This window comes from Pleurodeles waltl, chromosome 8 (assembly GCF_031143425.1).
Source record: "Pleurodeles waltl isolate 20211129_DDA chromosome 8, aPleWal1.hap1.20221129, whole genome shotgun sequence".
NCBI lineage: Eukaryota > Metazoa > Chordata > Amphibia > Caudata > Salamandridae > Pleurodeles > Pleurodeles waltl.
The window spans coordinates 1,512,641,333-1,512,661,009 of record NC_090447.1 but is presented as its reverse complement, the minus strand read 5'-3'; the positions used below and the strand labels follow the sequence as shown (position 1 = coordinate 1,512,661,009).

Here is a 19,677-nt window from a genome sequence, read left to right as displayed (position 1 = left end):
TCAATGTCCTCCCGCCTTCTCCTGCTCCTTTCATCTTATCTATCAACCTTCCCTTCTCCCACTCAAACATTCCTGGATCTTCTCCCAGACTTTGCACAGTAGATCACGCTAAACAAATCCAAACCTTTCTTTGCCAGGAAACTTCCATACATAGATTAGCAAAGCTGACCCATCGCTAACTCCATGCCATGTCGCATGGAGTAGCTAAAGTCTTTAAAGTTCAAATGGTTGACAGAGCGACCGACTCTGCCAACAGACCCTAGACGCTATATTTGTACCGCAGAGCCTCCTCTTAATTTCTACTAAAAGTGACCTGCACCGGTCAGGCTGTAGTTCTATTCAAAGTCCTCCTACAAGTCCCAAAAGTCATCTCTACAGCGATGACTATAAAACATTTAGAGGTCCACAGCAGACGGTGCACCTTACCATGTTCGGCACTCAACTCAACGTGCCAATGCAGTGTAATCAAGCGATATCAGTTTAGCGGTGCTATCTGTAGCTGACCGCAACACTTGATGAGATCATCCTGACACAGGCCATCACCGCCTCACTCTGACACAGGAAAGGAGGGTGGATTGTGCCAGACCTTAAGTCCATGAAGATCTCTGGAGGTAGTCTACCACCCAAGCATCTACAAAGTCACAGTCAGAACAGCAAATAGGCTGAACTACTTGTAATGGATCTATGAGGCTCCAAACAGAACCAAAGAACTTCACAAACTAGTCCTCAACTCTGAGGGGCATATTTACAAAGAATTGGCATAGGGCAGTGCCGCAAGTCTATGTACTGTGCTGCCCTATGCCAATTCGAAAGTGCAAGAATGTATTGTATCTACAGGATACGGTGCATTCCAGTGGCATAACAAAGGCCCCCGCAGCCCTTGCGGTACAGGGGCCCGAGCTCCAGGAGGCCCCCTCAGCACAGCACTCTGCCCTGAGAGGTCCTGCGTGAGCCTGGAGGGGGGCCCTCCATGTACTGTGCAGGGGGGCCCCTCATGTTTCGTTAAGCTACTGGTGCATTCCTGTCCTTTCAGCCGTCGCACAATATTGTGCCTAGTGCCAACACAGCCACCCTTGCACCATGGTGCAAGGTTGTCTGCGTTGTTGTCAGAATTGTTTTTTGTGCAGGAAAGGACACCTCCCTGCACGAAACAATCCTCTGAGGCTTTTTCCTCTTGTGTGCTGCAGAATGCAGCACACGCAGAAAGAGAAAAAACACTAGGAGAAATAAATATATTTCTCCTCGTTGCGTCTCCCCTGCGGAGGCGTACACTTTTGACACATTCCGAGGTTTGCATATCCTTGTATATCTGGGAATGCGTTAAAACCTATGGGTGTTGCATGGGAAAACTTATTGCGACGCCCAAATCCGCCCCCAATGCAGTGTAAAGCAACACAGCGACCTGCGCACCGTTGCCTTACACCATATCGACAAGGCCATTAAAAGCCATGCAAAATGGCTTTGCGTGGCCTTGTAGACATGGGTCACAAGGGGCTCGTAAATATACCCCTGAATACTCAACCTCCAAAACCACACACACAAAAGAGCTGTGTGCTGCCCTTGCAAACATTTAATCTCCAAAGGCAAAGACCTTTGAAGAATATCTGGAGGAGAATACAAAAAGATGGTCAGCACATCCCTCGTGCCTCATCAGCCACGTATTCAATGCCTCAAGGTCATCAAATGACCTTCAGCCTCCTGTTCGCTGGTGACTGCAACAAACTAACAGAAGATAATGCGCCTTGGGGTCTCTTGGGGACCTGTGTCCAGGACTCATATTCCAGCACGAGTCCCCTTGCCTACTTGCTACGTCAGGCAGGGGCCAGTTTTACATGGTCGGGTTGGGTATAGCGTCGCAAGAGCATGGACGGATCAGCTGAAGGCGCTATGAGCCACTGTGGACGACGGATAGCAGAACCAGTTCTAAAGCTAAACCCTCTCAAGACTGAAGTGCTCCTCACTAAAGGCAATGGGGCTCATTCCGAGTCCGGCGGGCGGCGGCTGCCGCCCGCAGGGCGGAAACCGCCCAAAGACCGCACCGCGGTCAAATGACCGCGGGGGTCATTTTGACTTTCCCGCTGGGCCGGCAGGCGATCTCCAGAAGATCGCCCGCCGGCCCAGCGGGAAAGCCCCTGCAACGAGGAAGCCGGCTCCGAATGGAGCCGGCGGAGTTGCAGGGGTGCGACGGGTGCAGTAGCACCCGTCGCGATTTTCACTGTCTGCATAGCAGACAGTGAAAATCTTTGTGGGGCCCTGTTAGGGGGCCCCTGCACTGCCCATGCCAATGGCATGGGCAGTGCAGGGGCCCCCAGGGGCCCCACGACACCCGTTCCCGCCATCCTGTTCTTGGCAGGTTTTACCGCCAGGAACAGGCTGGCGGGAAGGGGATCGGAATCCCCATGGCAGCGCTGCAAGCAGCGCCGCCATGGAGGATTCCCTGAGCCAGGGGAAGACCGGCGGGAAACCGCCGGTTCCCCTTTTCTGACTGCGGCTTTACCGCCGCGGTCAGAATAGCCCTGGAAGCACTGCCAGCCTGTTGGCGGTGCTTCCGTTGCCCTCCACTCTGGCGGTTTCAAACCGTCAGGGTCGGAATGAGGGCCAATGTCTGGAAATGTACAGACGCAAACGGGTCCATATAAATGGGTCCATCACTGGAACCTGGGGGTTCAGCAGGGTCACCAGGAGCCTTAATGCTAGCAAGGAAACTGAGCCTCCTGGCTTGGAAGTAAAAAGCAGACAGTAATTGGGTGAAGCGGGCCCCCTTCCACCAATGGGCTTAGGTGCCACTGCACCAGGTGCACTATTAATAGCCACGCCCCTGTCTAATCCATCCTCAGCTGAACAAAATCTGAGCAGGTACCAGGGTGCTCCCTGTTGCCACAGACAGAAGTGGCTGCTGTCCCTAGAGCATGTTTTTACCATATAAGGAACTCAGAAAATTTTTACCCGCTATCCGCCAGAGCCATCACAGCCCAGCGGTGAACGCCCGGACTCAATCAAGGGTGGTTACAGTAATGCCATTTACACAGGGCGCCGAAAAGGTTACTTAATAGAAGGCTGCCTGCCCAGATGCAGCCAGAGGAATTCTCTGAGGTTGTGCTGGACACGCCCACGTAAGCCTCAAATCAAATCAGGGTTTATAAAGCACAGCTACTGACCTGTGAGGGTCTCAACAGGTCCTCTGAGCTTCAGTTGAAGAGTCAGGTTTTATGGTCCTTCCTGAATTTAGGTAGTGATGGTGACTGCCTGGGGTGCAGGGCCAGCGTGTTCCAGCTCTTTGCCGCAAAATAGGCGAAGGATCTTCCACCACCCGAGGTTTTCCGTATGTGGGGTGCGGTGGCTAGTGCTTGTTGAGCGGAGCGGAAAGGTCTGGTGGGGGAGTAGAAGGTGATGTGGTGGTTTAGGTAGGCGGGTCCTAGGTCATGGAGGGTCTTTTAAGTATGGACAAGGAGCTTGAAGTTAATTATTTTCTCGATAGGAAGCCAGCGGAGGTCTCTTAGGAGATATGTTTGCGGTGGGGAATGTCCAGGATGAGTCTGGCAGAGGTGTTTTGGATGTGCTGTCGTTTCTTCAGGTTCGACAGTAGAGTAGAGTGTGATTATTATAAAGTCCCATTAGCTGCTGGTTTCCAGAGGTTTACCTTTTAGGTTACGGTAATAGGCAGGGCCACTGCAATTATGTGGCAGGAAAGGGCCAAATTATGCGGCAGGGTTGAGTAAATTATACAGCAAGAAAAGGCAAATTATGCAGCATGATGCGGCACATTTTGTAATAGTATTACTTCATTATTTCATCAATTTTAAACTTGGTGATACTGTCTGAGCATAGGTTGCACCTCATTAGTACCATGTAATACCCAAATATAGCAACAAGCAACAATAATAATAATAATAATAACCTTTGCAAAGGGCCTTCCAGAGCACTGCAACACGTGTTGCTGCATTTTTAGAAACTTTTGAACCGTTTGAGCTAGAAATGTTTTTTGTTAAAATCTGCAGATTATGCATCAGATGATGGATTATGTGGCAAATGCGGCAAATCTTTAACTGTGTGAAAATCACTGTGACCACACAATCACATAATTCCAATAACCCTGGTAATAGAACAATCTACGTGGAACCTCCAGTTTTCTAGCATCTACGCCTAAGTGGTACAACCTGTGCTGGTCCCTTGGCAGTTCTAATTTGTGCCTGAATGACTGTTTTAGGGCCAAAACTGCCACTTTTATAAACAGAGCATCCTCTATTGCAGCCCCCACTCTCTGGAGCTACTAACCCTCCCACCTCACATGCGTAAAGTATATTATAAAATAGGAATGTTGAGAGCTCATTGAAGACAATGGAGTCACTCCGGGCCTATAATGGCTCCAACATTTCTATGTTTGTCTGTCTGTTTCTCCCTTTTTAATTTCGAACATTCTATCCTCGGTGGGTGGAAGGTTCTAATAGCCTCATAGCCCTTCTGTCTCAGGGGCTTATGCCTATAACCCGTGTTCAGGGCCTTTAACAGCTGGTATATACCTCGGCAGCGGGCTCTAAGGCTATACTGCTGACCTTCCACAGTCACTCAAAGACATGGCTTCTTGCCTAGAGATAGAGCGTCTGCCTCCATTCTGGGTTTCTGATGGCTCTGAGCTGCACTTTCTAGGCCTAAGGGCTTTCTGTCTTTGTCTGTAGTAGTTTTAATGTATTTGTTTTCTGTCCCATTGAGTTTTATTTTCAGGTCCCAGCGCCTAGAAGCTTTGTACTGATGCCCTTTCTACATACAATTCAACATACCACAACTAAAACCCAATGTGCAATGGCCCTTTATTTGGGAAATTTATTAAAACAGCTATTTATGCCCACTGCCTGCTCTTAAAAAATGTTATCATTTACATTCTCAAAGGCTAAAGGGTCCCTCGAGGACCCCTTCCCCTTTGCAAATGCGTTACCACCAGTTTTAAACCGGTGGTAAAGTATTAATGTTTTGCGACCGGAATTCGGTCACGAAACAGTAATACATACCCACACTGATTCGGTATTTGGAAGGGACGCCCCAAACATGCCTCTTCCAAATACCAAATCGCAAATACAAAATGCACCTCGGTAACAAGTTACCAAATCGCATTTTGTAAATTTGAAAAAGCAGGTTCGAGTCACAAATGGACAATTCTGCGAATCGGGTCCTTTGTGACGTGAAAAATGCTTTGTACATCTGGGCTTAAGTCCCTGCTCATCTCAAGATGGATGACATCAGGACTACAGCTGACACAGCTGGTGGTCCATCACTCCTGTCGTAAGATCCTTTTTTCGTCTTTGATGCAGTCCCAACAAACACCATGCCAGGATATTCAATCGATAAGGATTCAAGGCACTATCCTCAGGAGGACTGATTTCTCACTCTAGCCATCTTTCTACTCCTCCCTCCATTTTTTTCTAGCCCTTTTCCTCTAGTTCAATGCATATCTGAGACCTTTGCCAGACCTGATCTCTTCCCTCAAGCTCGCTCGACACTTACAACTTTGCTGATGACACACAGATCATAGAAATACTTCAAAGCCCTTCAACCTAGATTTGTGTGTCATGAGGCAAGATTCCAAAGCTCTGATCACTGGATATGAACAAATGACCTCAAGCTAAACGCATCAAGGTCTGAGATGCTGCCCTGTGGGCAACAGGGATCAGTGACAGAATATCAGAAACAAAAATATCATGTGGACAGAAAATTGTGTCAAAAATATCGAGGACAAGAATATTGAGAAGCTAAGTGAAAATAGGTAAGTATAAATGTATTATTTTTAACTCCAGATCAACGTACCTTAAAGATATATATATATATATATATATATACTGTCAAGGTACATATATATTGTCAAACTTATAGATAGTAAAACTTTGTTTACCCATAGAAAAATACCTTCATAATATTCATAATATTCTTGTCCTCAATGTTTTTGCATGATATTCTGTATCATGTAGTTTGTGTTTCTGATACTTTGTCCCAACAACGGGCAATGGATCTCTAATGAGCTCTCCTCCACCTCCTCGAAGAGCTTGCCCCTCCTCCCAACCTCATCTCTCAAGGTTAGGGATCTACCAGTGACCATTAACTTGGGACCTCTCCTTGGTCCTCTAGTGAACAAGTCACCAAAGTCTGCGTATTCATTTTGAGATCCCAACCTTGAATCTTCTCTGACCTCGGATTCCAACTAACGTCACAAGCCATCATCAGTCTAATACTGCCCCATCTGACTCTGCCAATAGCCTCCTCCTTGAAGCCTCCAACCAGGTGAATTACAAGCTACAAAGAATCCTAAGCGGTACTATGAGACTGTGCGTCTGTCTCGTTCCTCACTCTACACGGGCTCCTCATAGCTTGACGCATCTTCATGACTGTGGGCCTGATTTAGAGTTTGGCAGATAGGGTTACTCAGTCACCAATGTGACGGATATCCTGTCCGCCGTATTACGATCCCATTATATTCTATTGGAATCACAATTCGGTGGACGGGATATCCGCAATCAAGCCCTGTGCATTGCACATCCTTCCATTCATGGCTCAGGACTACGCTTCCTCCTGAACAAACTCTGGACCAATCAAGCGAGAGCACTTTGGTCTAGTACTGCCTCGATCCAGCATCTGCCTCTCCTGTCTGTACCTGCCCTCAGCTGGCCTGGTACCAGAGGAAACTCTTCCTTAGTTCAAACAGCCAAGATATGTTACTCTCGACCGGTGAGAGAAGGATTATACTCAACCACCTGGAGCTACGGTGATGACTTAGGCCTGCTATGTTACAGTCAATCCATTAACACCTGAAAACCTTTAACATAGCATAACATAGCATAACATACCATACCACGACACAACATAACATAGCATAACAGAACATAACACAGCGTAGCATAGCATACTGTAACACAACATAACAAAACATAACATACCATAGCATAGCACAGCATGCCATAACACAGCATAGTATAGCATATTGTAGTATAACATAACATAGCATAACATAGCATAGCAGAGAATACCACAACATAGCATAGTATGGCGTATCATATCTTAACAACATATTACATAACATAGAATAGCATAACAAAACATAGCATAGCATACATCACACAACATAGCATAGCAAAGCATAACATAACATATAAGACATAACATGGCATGCCATAACACAACCTAACATAGCATACCATAACACAGCATTGCATAATATAGCATTGCATATCATAACATAGCATAGCATGCCATAACACAACATAGCATAACATACCATAGCATTACATAAAACAAAATAACATAACATAACATAAAACAGCATAATATATTATAAAACATAAAACATAACATAGCATAACGTAACAAAACATAGCATAACATAGCATAACAAAACAACATAAAACATAACAAAAGATAGTATAACATAGCATAACATAACAGCATAGCATAACACAACATAACGTAACAGCATAACATAGCATAGCATGACATAGCATAAGACAGCATAGCATAATATAGGATAGCATAACATAGCATTACATAAAACAACATACAAAAACATAAAACATAACATAAAACAACATAGCATAATATAACAAAACATAAAACGTAGTATAACATAAGATAACATAAAACAACATAACAAAAACAAAACAGAACATAAAACAACATAACGAAACATATGACATAGCATACCATAACATATAAGACACAACATAACATAACATACCATAGCATGCCATAACACAACATAGCATAACATTATACAACATAGCATAACATAATACAACATAGTATAACATGCCTTTGCATAGCATAACATAACATACCACAACACAACATAACATAGAATAGCATAGCACATGGCATACCATAACACAACATAACATAGTCTAACATAAAATATCAACGGCTGGTCTCTGCAATGCAGAGCATCTTCCCTGCCAGCTTTCCTGGACGCTCCAGGCTCAGTGATGCTGCAGACCCGTGATTAGAGCCTGCCTCCAGCATCATGCCCCTCGCCCAGCCCCTCTCACACACGTCATGCTAAAACCAACCCCCCTACTCAGCCGTGCACTCTCAGGGCGCCCGGGATCCCGACGCAAACTGCAGCACTCGGTGACCGAGCCAGGGGTTGTGCAGATGTTACAATAACGCCGAATAGCTGCTTCCTTTCTTTTCCATAAATGTCTGACTTCGCCCTCCCTGGACACTGCTCCCGATGCTGCCGGCTCCGCAGCCAGTGACACAGCTTGAAAGATGAGATGTCTGCTGAGGACCGTCCCTCCTAAGTGAACCCCATCCGGGGCTTGCAGTGTGTTCTACCAGCTCCCGGGTGCTTGCTCCGGTCAGAGGCTGGTGACGTCACGTGCCACGGAGGTCAGGGGTCAGTGATAAGCCTCCCCGGGGCTCCATTTCCCGTTTTCGTTCTGCAAACTTAGGTGGTCAAACACGTCCCCAGGGCACCAGCTGCCTAGCTCTGACCTTTGAGTCTACGAATCAGTGCATTCTGGGAGCTGTAGTCTTGGCTTATTCAGACAACCAATTGCAGTAACGTGCTGCTGCACAGCCCACGACACTCCCTTTATTGTACGGCTCGTGGCCCTACTGAGTCTCTGTTTGTTCCTTAACCCCCCCCCCCCCTTTACGGAGCCCAACCCCACAGGGCCATTCCGACGCTGGCTCCGGGCCTGATGCCCTCACCCAGGGTGTCTAAGCCCTTGAACCCCGCTCTGAGACTGACTCTCGCCCTCAGTGTGATGTCTTCCCACGAGAGGCCCGATGGGGGCTCACCCAGGTCAGCAGAAGGGGTGCAGGCAGGGCCGGGTCTGCGAGGATGGGTGATACATGGCCACTGTGGCCCCCACTGAACCTGAGGGCGCTCCCTCGAGCACTCACCCAGGGTGCAGATCGGGACAAATACAGAAGTCTTCTCACAGGCACCTGCCCCCCCCAATATCGGCCCCTGCATCCTGGGGTGCTGTTGTCACTCCGGCACTCTCCTAGAAACAGGTCTGAACATGGAATGAAGCCGGTACACCCCCCCCCCCCCCCCGGCACTCTCCTAGAAACAGGTCTGAACATGGAATGAAGCCGGTACACCCCCCCCCCCCCCCCCCCCCGGCACTCTCCTAGAAACAGGTCTGAACATGGAATGAAGCCGGTACACCCCCCCCCCCCCCCCCCCCCGGCACTCTCCTAGAAACAGGTCTGAACATGGAATGAAGCCGGTACACCCCCCCGGGGTGGGTGGGAGTCAGGGCCGGCTGGAGCGCTGGTGGCGCCCGGTGCGACAGTCTGTTTTGGCAATCCCCCTTCACATATGTTCATATGTTTTAAAGCGCCTGTGAAGGCTGCTTTACTAATCCACTCAGCTGTCCACATAAAATATAGTTCTGTTCTTTGCAGCCGGCGCATTAACCCTCTGAGATACTTTACATCGAGTCAAAGCTGCAGCTAGACAAAACTCCCATCCCTCTCTCTAGCAGGAACATTAATCACAAGCGGTACCTTGACATTTTAATTGTTGCCAGAAGGCAGGACGTACAAGGGACGTTTCAGCAGGTGCTTTTTAACGCAAGTTTTGTAACTTATTTCTAAACACAGCGCCACCCCGAGGTCAGCGCCCCCCAATCCAGATCAGAACCCGGTGCGGCCGCACCGCCCTAAAGTAAGTCCTGGGGTGATTGGTGTTTCTCACAGGGACCCGACCTCCACTCCTCCCGAAGAGGCTCCTCCATCCTAGGGGTTCTGAACCCCAACTCTCGAACACACAATACTCAACGAGAAGTCAGTAGAAGTGACCATGGCAGCACCAGGATCCAGGGGTGGTAGGGGTGCTCTCGGGGCTTCTGATGGGAACCGGACAACCCCCTCTCCCCCCACCCCAACTATCAGCTCCTGCACCCCGATAACATCGTCACCCACCCCCCATGGAGCACTCACCCAAGAAGCAGGCCAGTAGAAGGGATGAAGTCAGGAGCGCCCCCGGATGGCAGGGGGTCCCCTCGGGCATGGCTGCTCCTCACTCGGAGGGCAGGATGGGGTGACCTCGTGCAGGTGGCTGAACTCGCGCACCCCACATCCTGGGTCTATATATATAGGGGTACCAGGTCTCCTACAGCCTTCATTAATTATTAGTGGACCCCAATCACTTCTTCTCCTCCCAGCCATACAGGCCCCTCAGCTGATGGGATTATTAGGGGGGCGGGGGTCCCTTCTGGGGCTCGAGCCTGAGGGATTCCCCATCCTGCTGCCAATCCGTGTTTGCATCTAGTTACACGTTCACACACACTGCCACCGGGACCGGGGGGCTCGGAGGCCGGGACCCGGGTACAGCGGGTGGGCGGAAGGAGTTGGCTCAGCTCGGCCTCTCTCAGAACCGGACAGGCAGGTAAAGACATTTACAGAGGGACGCCGAGCCTTTCACCTCTCGCCTGGGGGCCCCGGGTCTGCCTTTCACTTCTCAGGCAGGGTGGATTAGCCTTTCACCTCCCCCCGGGGCAGCTCAGGAGACTGTCCTCTCACCTCCCCCCGGGGTGGCTCAGGAGACTGTCCTTTCACCTCTCGCCGGGGTGCCTCAGGAGACTGTCCTTTCACCTCCCCCCCTCGGTGCCTCAGGAGACTGTCCTTTCATCTCCCGCATGGCTGGCTCAGGAGACTGTCCTTTCACCTCCCCCCGGGGTGGCTCAGGAGACTGTCCTCTCACCTCCCCCCGGGGTGGCTCAGGAGACTGTCCTTTCACCTCCCCCCGGGGTGGCTCAGGAGACTGTCCTTTCACCTCCCCCCGGGGTGGCTCAGGAGACTGTCCTTTCACCTCTCGCCGGGGTGCCTCAGGAGACTGTCCTTTCATCTCTCGCATGGCTGGCTCAGGAGACTGTCCTTTCACCCCCCCCCCCCCCGGGGTGGCTCAGGAGACTGTCCTTTCACCTCTCGCCGGGGTGCCTCAGGAGACTGTCCTTTCACCTCCCCCCCTCGGTGCCTCAGGAGACTGTCCTTTCATCTCCCGCATGGCTGGCTCAGGAGACTGTCCTCTCACCTCCCCCCGGGGCAGCTCAGGAGACTGTCCTCTCACCTCCCCCCGGGGTGGCTCAGGAGACTGTCCTTTCACCTCTCACCGGGGTGGCTCAGGAGACTGTCCTTTCACCTCCCCCCGGGGTGGCTCAGGAGACTGTCCTTTCATCTCTCGCATGGGTGGCTCAGGAGACTGTCCTTTCACCTCCCCCCGGGGTGGCTCAGGAGACTGGACTCTCACCTCCCCCCGGGGTGGCTCAGGAGACTGTCCTTTCACCTCCCCCCGGGGTGACTCAGGAGACTGTCCTTTCACCTATCGCCGGGGTGGCTCAGGAGACTGTCCTTTCACCTCCCCCCCTCGGTGGCTCAGGAGACTGTCCTTTCACCTCCCCCCGGGGTGGCTCAGGAGACTGTTGTAAGGAAATGCCTCCTTGGCATGGTTGCCCCCTGACATTTTGCCTTTGCTGATGCTATGTTTACAATTGAAAGTGTGCTGAGGCCTGCTAACCAGGCCCCAGCACCAGTGTTCTTTCCCTAACCTGTACTTTTGTATCCACAATTGGCAGACCCTGGCATCCAGATAAGTCCCTTGTAACTGGTACTTCTAGTACCAAGGGCCCTGATGCCAAGGAAGGTCTCTAAGGGCTGCAGCATGTCTTATGCCACCCTGGAGACCTCTCACTCAGCACAGACACACTGCTTGCCAGCTTGTGTGTGCTAGTGAGGACAAAACGAGTAAGTCGACATGGCACTCCCCTCAGGGTGCCATGCCAGCCTCTCACTGCCTATGCAGTATAGGTAAGACACCCCTCTAGCAGGCCTTACAGCCCTAAGGCAGGGTGCACTATACCATAGGTGAGGGTACCAGTGCATGAGCATGGTGCCCCTACAGTGTCTAAACAAAACCTTAGACATTGTAAGTGCAGGGTAGCCATAAGAGTATATGGTCTGGGAGTCTGTCAAACACGAACTCCACAGCACCATAATGGCTACACTGAAAACTGGGAAGTTTGGTATCAAACTTCTCAGCACAATAAATGCACACTGATGCCAGTGTACATTTTATTGCAAAATACACCCCAGAGGGCACCTTAGAGGTGCCCCCTGAAACTTAACCGACTGTCTGTGTAGGCTGACTAGTTCCAGCAGCCTGCCACACTAGAGACATGTTGCTGGCCCCATGGGGAGAGTGCCTTTGTCACTCTGAGGCCAGTAACAAAGCCTGCACTGGGTGGAGATGCTAACACCTCCCCCAGGCAGGAGCTGTGACACCTGGCGGTGAGCCTCAAAGGCTCACCCCTTTGTCACAGCCCAGCAGGGCACTCCAGCTTAGTGGAGTTGCCCGCCCCCTCCGGCCACGGCCCCCACTTTTGGCGGCAAGGCTGGAGGGAACAAAGAAAGCAACAAGGAGGAGTCACTGGCCAGTCAGGACAGCCCCTAAGGTGTCCTGAGCTGAGGTGACTCTAACTTTTAGAAATCCTCCATCTTGCAGATGGAGGATTCCCCCAATAGGGTTAGGATTGTGACCCCCTCCCCTTGGGAGGAGGCACAAAGAGGGTGTACCCACCCTCAGGGCTAGTAGCCATTGGCTACTAACCCCCCCAGACCTAAACACGCCCTTAAATTTAGTATTTAAGGGCTACCCTGAACCCTAGAAAATTAGATTCCTGCAAACTACAAGAAGAAGGACTGCCTAGCTGAAAACCCCTGCAGAGGAAGACCAGAAGACGACAACTGCCTTGGCCCCAGAAACTCACCGGCCTGTCTCCTGCCTTCCAAAGAACTCTGCTCCAGCGACGCCTTCCAAGGGACCAGCGACCTCTGAATCCTCTGAGGACTGCCCTGCTTCGAAAAAGACAAGAAACTCCCGAGGACAGCGGACCTGCTCCAAAAAGACTGCAACTTTGTTTCGAGGAGCAGCTTTACAGACCCTGCAATCTCCCCGCAAGAAGCGTCAGATTTGCAACACTGCACCCGGCGACCCCGACTCGGCTGGTGGAGAACCAACACCTCAGGGAGGACCCCCGGACTACTCTCCGACTGTGAGTACCAAAACCTGTCCCCCCTGAGCCCCCACAGCGCCGCCTGCAGAGGGAATCCCGAGGTGTCCCCTGACCGCGACTCTCTGAAACCTAAGTCCCGACGCCTGGAAAAGACCCTGCACCCGCAGCCCCCAGGACCTGAAGGACCGGACTTTCACTGGAGAAGTGACCCCCAGGAGTCCCTCTCCCTTGCCCAAGTGGAGGTTTCCCCGAGGAAGCCCCCCCCTTGCCTGCCTGCAGCGCTGAAGAGATCCGTTGATCTCTCATAGACTAACATTGCGAACCCGACGCTTGTTTCTACACTGCACCCGGCCGCCCCCGCGCTGCTGAGGGTGAAATTTCTGTGTGGGCTTGTGTCCCCCCCGGTGCCCTACAAAACCCCCCTGGTCTGCCCTCCGAAGACGCGGGTACTTACCTGCAAGCAGACCGGAACCGGGGCACCCCCTTCTCTCCATTCTAGCCTATGCGTTTTGGGCACCACTTTGAACTCTGCACCTGACCGGCCCTGAGCTGCTGGTGTGGTGACTTTGGGGTTGCTCTGAACCCCCAACGGTGGGCTACCTTGGACCAAGAACTGAACCCTGTAAGTGTCTTACTTACCTGGTAAAACTAACAAAAACTTACCTCCCCCAGGAACTGTGAAAATTGCACTGTGTCCACTTTTAAAGTAGCTATTTGTCAATAACTTGAAAAGTATACATGCAATTGAAATGATTCAAAGTTCCTAATGTACTTACCTGCAATACCTTTCAAACAAGATATTACATGTTAAATTTGAACCTGTGGTTCTTAAAATAAACTAAGAAAAGATATTTTTCTATAACAAAACCTATTGGCTGGATTTGTCTCTGAGTGTGTGTACCTCATTTATTGTCTATGGGTATGTACAACAAATGCTTAACACTACTCCTTGGATAAGCCTACTGCTCGACCACACTACCACAAAATAGAGCATTAGTATTATCTATTTTTACCACTATTTTACCTCTAAGGGGAACCCTTGGACTCTGTGCATGCTATTCCTTACTTTGAAATAGCACATACAGAGCCAACTTCCTACATTGGTGGATCAGCGGTGGGGTACAAGACTTTGCATTTGCTGGACTACTCAGCCAATACCTGATCACACGACAAATTCCAAAATTGTCATTAGAAATAGATTTTTGCAATTTGAAAAGTTTTCTAAATTTTTAAAAGACCTGCTAGGGCCTTGTGTTAGATCCTGTTTAGCATTTCTTTTAGAGTTTAAAAGTTTGTAAAAGTTTGAATTAGATTCTAGAACCAGTTGTAGATTCTTAAAAAGTATTCCAACTTTTAGAAGCAAAATGTCTAGCACAGATGTGACTGTGGTGGAACTCGACACCACACCTTACCTCCATCTTAAGATGAGGGAGCTAAGGTCACTCTGTAAAATAAAGAAAATAACAATGGGCCCCAAACCTACCAAAATACAGCTCCAGGAGCTTTTGGCAGAGTTTGAAAAGGCCAACCCCTCTGAGGGTGGCAACTCAGAGGAAGAGGATAGTGACTTGGAGGAAAATTCCCCCCTACCAGTCCTATCTAGGGAGAACAGGGTCTCTCAAACCCTGACTCCAAAAATAATAGTCAGAGATGCTGGTTCCCTCACAGGAGAGACCAACACCTCTGAAATCACTGAGGATAACTCCAGTGAAGAGGACATCCAGTTAGCCAGGATGGCCAAAAGATTGGCTTTGGAAAGACAGATCCTAGCCATAGAGAGGGAAAGACAAGAGATGGGCCTAGGACCCATCAATGGTGGCAGCAACATAAATAGGGTCAGAGATTCTCCTGACATGTTGAAAATCCCTAAAGGGATTGTAACTAAATATGAAGATGGTGATGACATCACCAAATGGTTCACAGCTTTTGAGAGGGCTTGTGTAACCAGAAAAGTGAACAGATCTCACTGGGGTGCTCTCCTTTGGGAGATGTTCACAGGAAAGTGTAGGGATAGACTCCTCACACTCTCTGGACAAGATGCAGAATCTTATGACCTCATGAAGGGTACCCTGATTGAGGGCTTTGGATTCTCCACTGAGGAGTATAGGATTAGATTCAGGGGGGCTCAAAAATCCTCGAGCCAGACCTGGGTTGACTTTGTAGACTACTCAGTAAAAACACTAGATGGTTGGATTCAAGGCAGTGGTGTAAGTAATTATGATGGGCTGTACAATGTATTTGTGAAAGAACACCTGTTAAGTAATTGTTTCAATGATAAACTGCATCAGCATCTGGTAGACCTAGGACCAATTTCTCCCCAAGAATTGGGAAAGAAGGCGGACCATTGGGTCAAGACTAGGGTGTCCAAAACTTCCACAGGGGGTGACCAAAAGAAAGGGGTCACAAAACCTCCCCAGGGGAAAGGTGGTGAGACAGCCAAAAATAAAAATAGTCAAGAGTCTTCTAAAGGCCCCCAAAAACCTGCACAGGAGGGTGGGCCCAGAGCCTCTTCACAAAACACTCCTGGGTACAAGGGTAAAAACTTTGATCCCAAAAAGGCCTGGTGTCGAAACTGTAGTCAGTCTGGACACCAAACTGGAGACAAGGCCTGTCCCAAGAAAAGTTCCACTCCAAACTCCAATCCAGGTAACACTGGAATGGCTAGTCTCCAAGTGGGATCAACAGTGTGCCCAGAGCAAATCAGGGTCCACACTGAAGCTACTCTAGTCTCTGAGGGTGGGGTGGATTTAGCCACACTAGCTGCCTGGCCCCCTAACATGCAAAAATACAGGCAGCAGCTCTTTATTAATGGGACAAGTGTAGAGGGCCTGAGGGATACAGGTGCCAGTGTCACCATGGTGACAGAGAAACTGGTTTCCCCTGGCCAATACCTGACTGGAAAAACTTACACAGTCACCAATGCTGACAATCAAACTAAAGCACATCCCATGGCAATGGTAACTTTAGAATGGGGAGGGGTCAATGGCCTGAAACAGGTGGTGGTCTCCTCAAACATCCCAGTAGACTGTCTGCTTGGAAATGACCTGGAGTCCTCAGCATGGGCTGAGGTAGAACTAAAAACCCATGCAGCCATGCTGGGTATCCCTGAACTGGTGTGTGTAAAAACAAGAGCACAATGCAAGGCACAGGGTGAAAAAGTAGAGCTGGAGTCTGGAAAAATGGCCCAGCCTACCAAGAGAAAAGGAAAGTCAGTTGGGAAACCAACTGCAACACAGTCAGAAAAAGAGAACCTCTCTTCTCAGGAAGAAGTTCTGCCCTCTGAGGGAACTGAGCCTTTGGAGCTTGAACCTTATCAGGTTGAGCTCTTAGGCCCAGGGGGACCCTCAAGGGAAGAGCTGTGTAAGGGACAAGAAACCTGTCCCTCTCTTGAAGGCCTTAGGCAGCAAGCTGCTGAAGAGTCCAAGGGCAAGAAAAATGGAACACATAGGGTCTATTGGGAAGATGGACTCCTGTACACTGAGGCCAGAGACCCCAAACCTGGTGCCACTAGGAGAGTGGTAGTGCCTCAGTCGTTCAGAGAGTTTATTCTGACCTTAGCCCATGATATTCCCCTTGCTGGGCATTTGGGACAAACCAAGACGTGGGAGAGGTTAGTCAACCACTTCTACTGGCCCAATATGTCCCAGAAGGTTAAGGAGTTTTGCCTCTCCTGCCCCACCTGTCAATCCAGTGGTAAGACAGGTGGGCACCCAAAGGCCCCCCTCATTCCACTTCCAGTGGTGGGGGTCCCCTTTGAAAGAGTGGGTGTGGACATAGTTGGTCCACTGGAACCTCCCACAGCCTCAGGAAATATGTACATCCTAGTAGTAGTGGATCATGCTACTAGGTATCCTGAAGCTATTCCCCTTAGGTCGACTACTGCCCCTGCAGTAGCCAAGGCCCTCATTGGTATCTTTACCAGAGTCGGTTTCCCTAAGGAGGTGGTGTCTGACAGAGGTACCAACTTCATGTCAGCATACCCAAAACACATGTGGAATGAGTGTGGAGTGACTTACAAATTCACTACACCATACCATCCACAAACTAATGGCTTAGTTGAGAGATTCAACCAGACATTAAAAGGCATGATCATGGGGCTCCCAGAAAAACTCAAAAGGAGATGGGATGTCCTCTTGCCATGTCTGCTTTTTGCTTACAGAGAGGTGCCACAGAAGGGAGTAGGATTCTCACCCTTTGAACTTCTGTTTGGTCATCCTGTAAGGGGACCACTTGCTCTTGTTAAAGAAGGCTGGGAGAGACCTCTCCATGAGCCTAAACAAAACATAGTGGACTATGTACTTGGCCTTCGCTCTAGAATGGCAGAGTACATGGAAAAGGCAACCAAAAACCTTGAGGCCAGCCAACAGCTCCAGAAGTTTTGGTATGACCAAAAGGCTGCACTGGTTGAGTTCCAACCAGGGCAGAAAGTCTGGGTTCTGGAGCCTGTGGCTCCCAGGGCACTCCAGGACAAATGGAGTGGCCCTTACCCAGTGCTAGAAAGGAAGAGTCAGGTCACCTACCTGGTGGACCTGGGCACAAGCAGGAGCCCCAAGAGGGTGATCCATGTGAACCGCCTTAAGCTCTTCCATGACAGGGCTGATGTGAATCTGTTGATGGTAACAGATGAGGATCAGGAGGCAGAGAGTGAACCTCTCCCTGATCTTCTGTCATCAGACCCAAAAGATGGCTCAGTAGATGGAGTGATCTACTCAGACACCCTCTCTGGCCAACAGCAAGCTGATTGTAGGAGAGTCCTACAACAGTTTCCTGAACTCTTCTCCTTAACCCCTGGTCAGACACACCTGTGTACCCATGATGTGGACACAGGAGACAGCATGCCTGTCAAAAACAAAATCTTTAGACAGTCTGACCATGTTAAGGAAAGCATCAAGGTGGAAGTCCACAAGATGCTGGAATTGGGAGTAATTGAGCGCTCTGACAGCCCCTGGGCTAGCCCAGTGGTCTTAGTCCCCAAACCTCACACCAAAGATGGAAAGAAAGAGATGAGGTTTTGTGTGGACTACAGAGGGCTCAATTCTGTCACCAAGACAGATGCTCATCCAATTCCTAGAGCTGATGAGCTCATAGATAAATTAGGTGCTGCCAAATTCTTAAGTACCTTTGACTTGACAGCAGGGTACTGGCAAATAAAAATGGCACCTGGAGCAAAAGAGAAAACAGCATTCTCCACACCTGATGGGCATTATCAGTTTACTGTTATGCCCTTTGGTTTAAAGAAGGCCCCTGCCACCTTCCAAAGGTTGGTGAATCAAGTCCTTGCTGGCTTGGAGTCCTTTAGCACAGCTTATCTTGATGATATTGCTGTCTTTAGCTCCACCTGGCAGGATCACCTGGTCCACCTGAAGAAGGTTTTGAAGGCTCTGCAATCTGCAGGCCTCTCTATCAAGGCACCCAAATGCCAGATAGGGCAGAGAACTGTGGTTTACTTGGGCCACCTTGTAGGTGGAGGCCAAGTTCAGCCACTCCAACCCAAGATCCAGACTATTCTGGACTGGGTAGCTCCAAAAACCCAGACTCAAGTCAGGGCATTCCTTGGCTTGACTGGGTATTACAGGAGGTTTGTGAAGGGATATGGATCCATTGTGACAGCCCTCACTGAACTCACCTCCAAGAAAATGCCCAAGAAAGTGAACTGGACTGTGGAATGCCAACAGGCCTTTGACACCCTGAAACAAGCAATGTGCTCAGCACCAGTTCTAAAAGCTCCAGATTATTCTAAGCAGTTCATTGTGCAGACAGATGCCTCTGAACATGGGATAGGGGCAGTTTTGTCCCAAACAAATGATGATGGCCTTGACCAGCCTGTTGCTTTCATTAGCAGGAGGTTACTCCCCAGGGAGCAGCGTTGGAGTGCCATTGAGAGGGAGGCCTTTGCTGTGGTTTGGTCCCTGAAGAAGCTGAGACCATATCTCTTTGGGACTCACTTCCTAGTTCAAACTGACCACAGACCTCTCAAATGGCTGATGCAAATGAAAGGTGAAAATCCTAAACTGTTGAGGTGGTCCATCTCCCTACAGGGAATGGACTTTATAGTGGAACACAGACCTGGGACTGCCCATGCCAATGCAGATGGCCTTTCCAGGTTCTTCCACTTAGAAAATGAAGACTCTCTTGGGAAAGGTTAGTCTCATCCTCTTTCGTTTGGGGGGGGGTTGTGTAAGGAAATGCCTCCTTGGCATGGTTGCCCCCTGACTTTTTGCCTTTGCTGATGCTATGTTTACAATTGAAAGTGTGCTGAGGCCTGCTAACCAGGCCCCAGCACCAGTGTTCTTTCCCTAACCTGTACTTTTGTATCCACAATTGGCAGACCCTGGCATCCAGATAAGTCCCTTGTAACTGGTACTTCTAGTACCAAGGGCCCTGATGCCAAGGAAGGTCTCTAAGGGCTGCAGCATGTCTTATGCCACCCTGGAGACCTCTCACTCAGCACAGACACACTGCTTGCCAGCTTGTGTGTGCTAGTGAGGACAAAACGAGTAAGTCGACATGGCACTCCCCTCAGGGTGCCATGCCAGCCTCTCACTGCCTATGCAGTATAGGTAAGACACCCCTCTAGCAGGCCTTACAGCCCTAAGGCAGGGTGCACTATACCATAGGTGAGGGTACCAGTGCATGAGCATGGTGCCCCTACAGTGTCTAAACAAAACCTTAG

The 19,677-nt window shown here is 49.7% G+C and overlaps 1 protein-coding gene across 1 annotated transcript in view; it reads right to left on the bottom strand.

Moving 5' to 3' along the window:
* LOC138249273 (immunoglobulin superfamily member 2-like) overlaps nucleotides 1-10,047 on the bottom strand; it is a 42,991-nt gene extending 32,944 nt beyond the window's left edge. Inside the window, exon 1 of the mRNA XM_069203235.1 lies at nucleotides 9,934-10,047. Within this exon, the coding sequence (XP_069059336.1) occupies nucleotides 9,934-10,003 (70 nt within the window). The 5' untranslated portion in view covers nucleotides 10,004-10,047. The remainder of the gene's footprint in view (nucleotides 1-9,933) is intronic.
* Nucleotides 10,048-19,677: the final 9,630 nt, after the last annotated feature.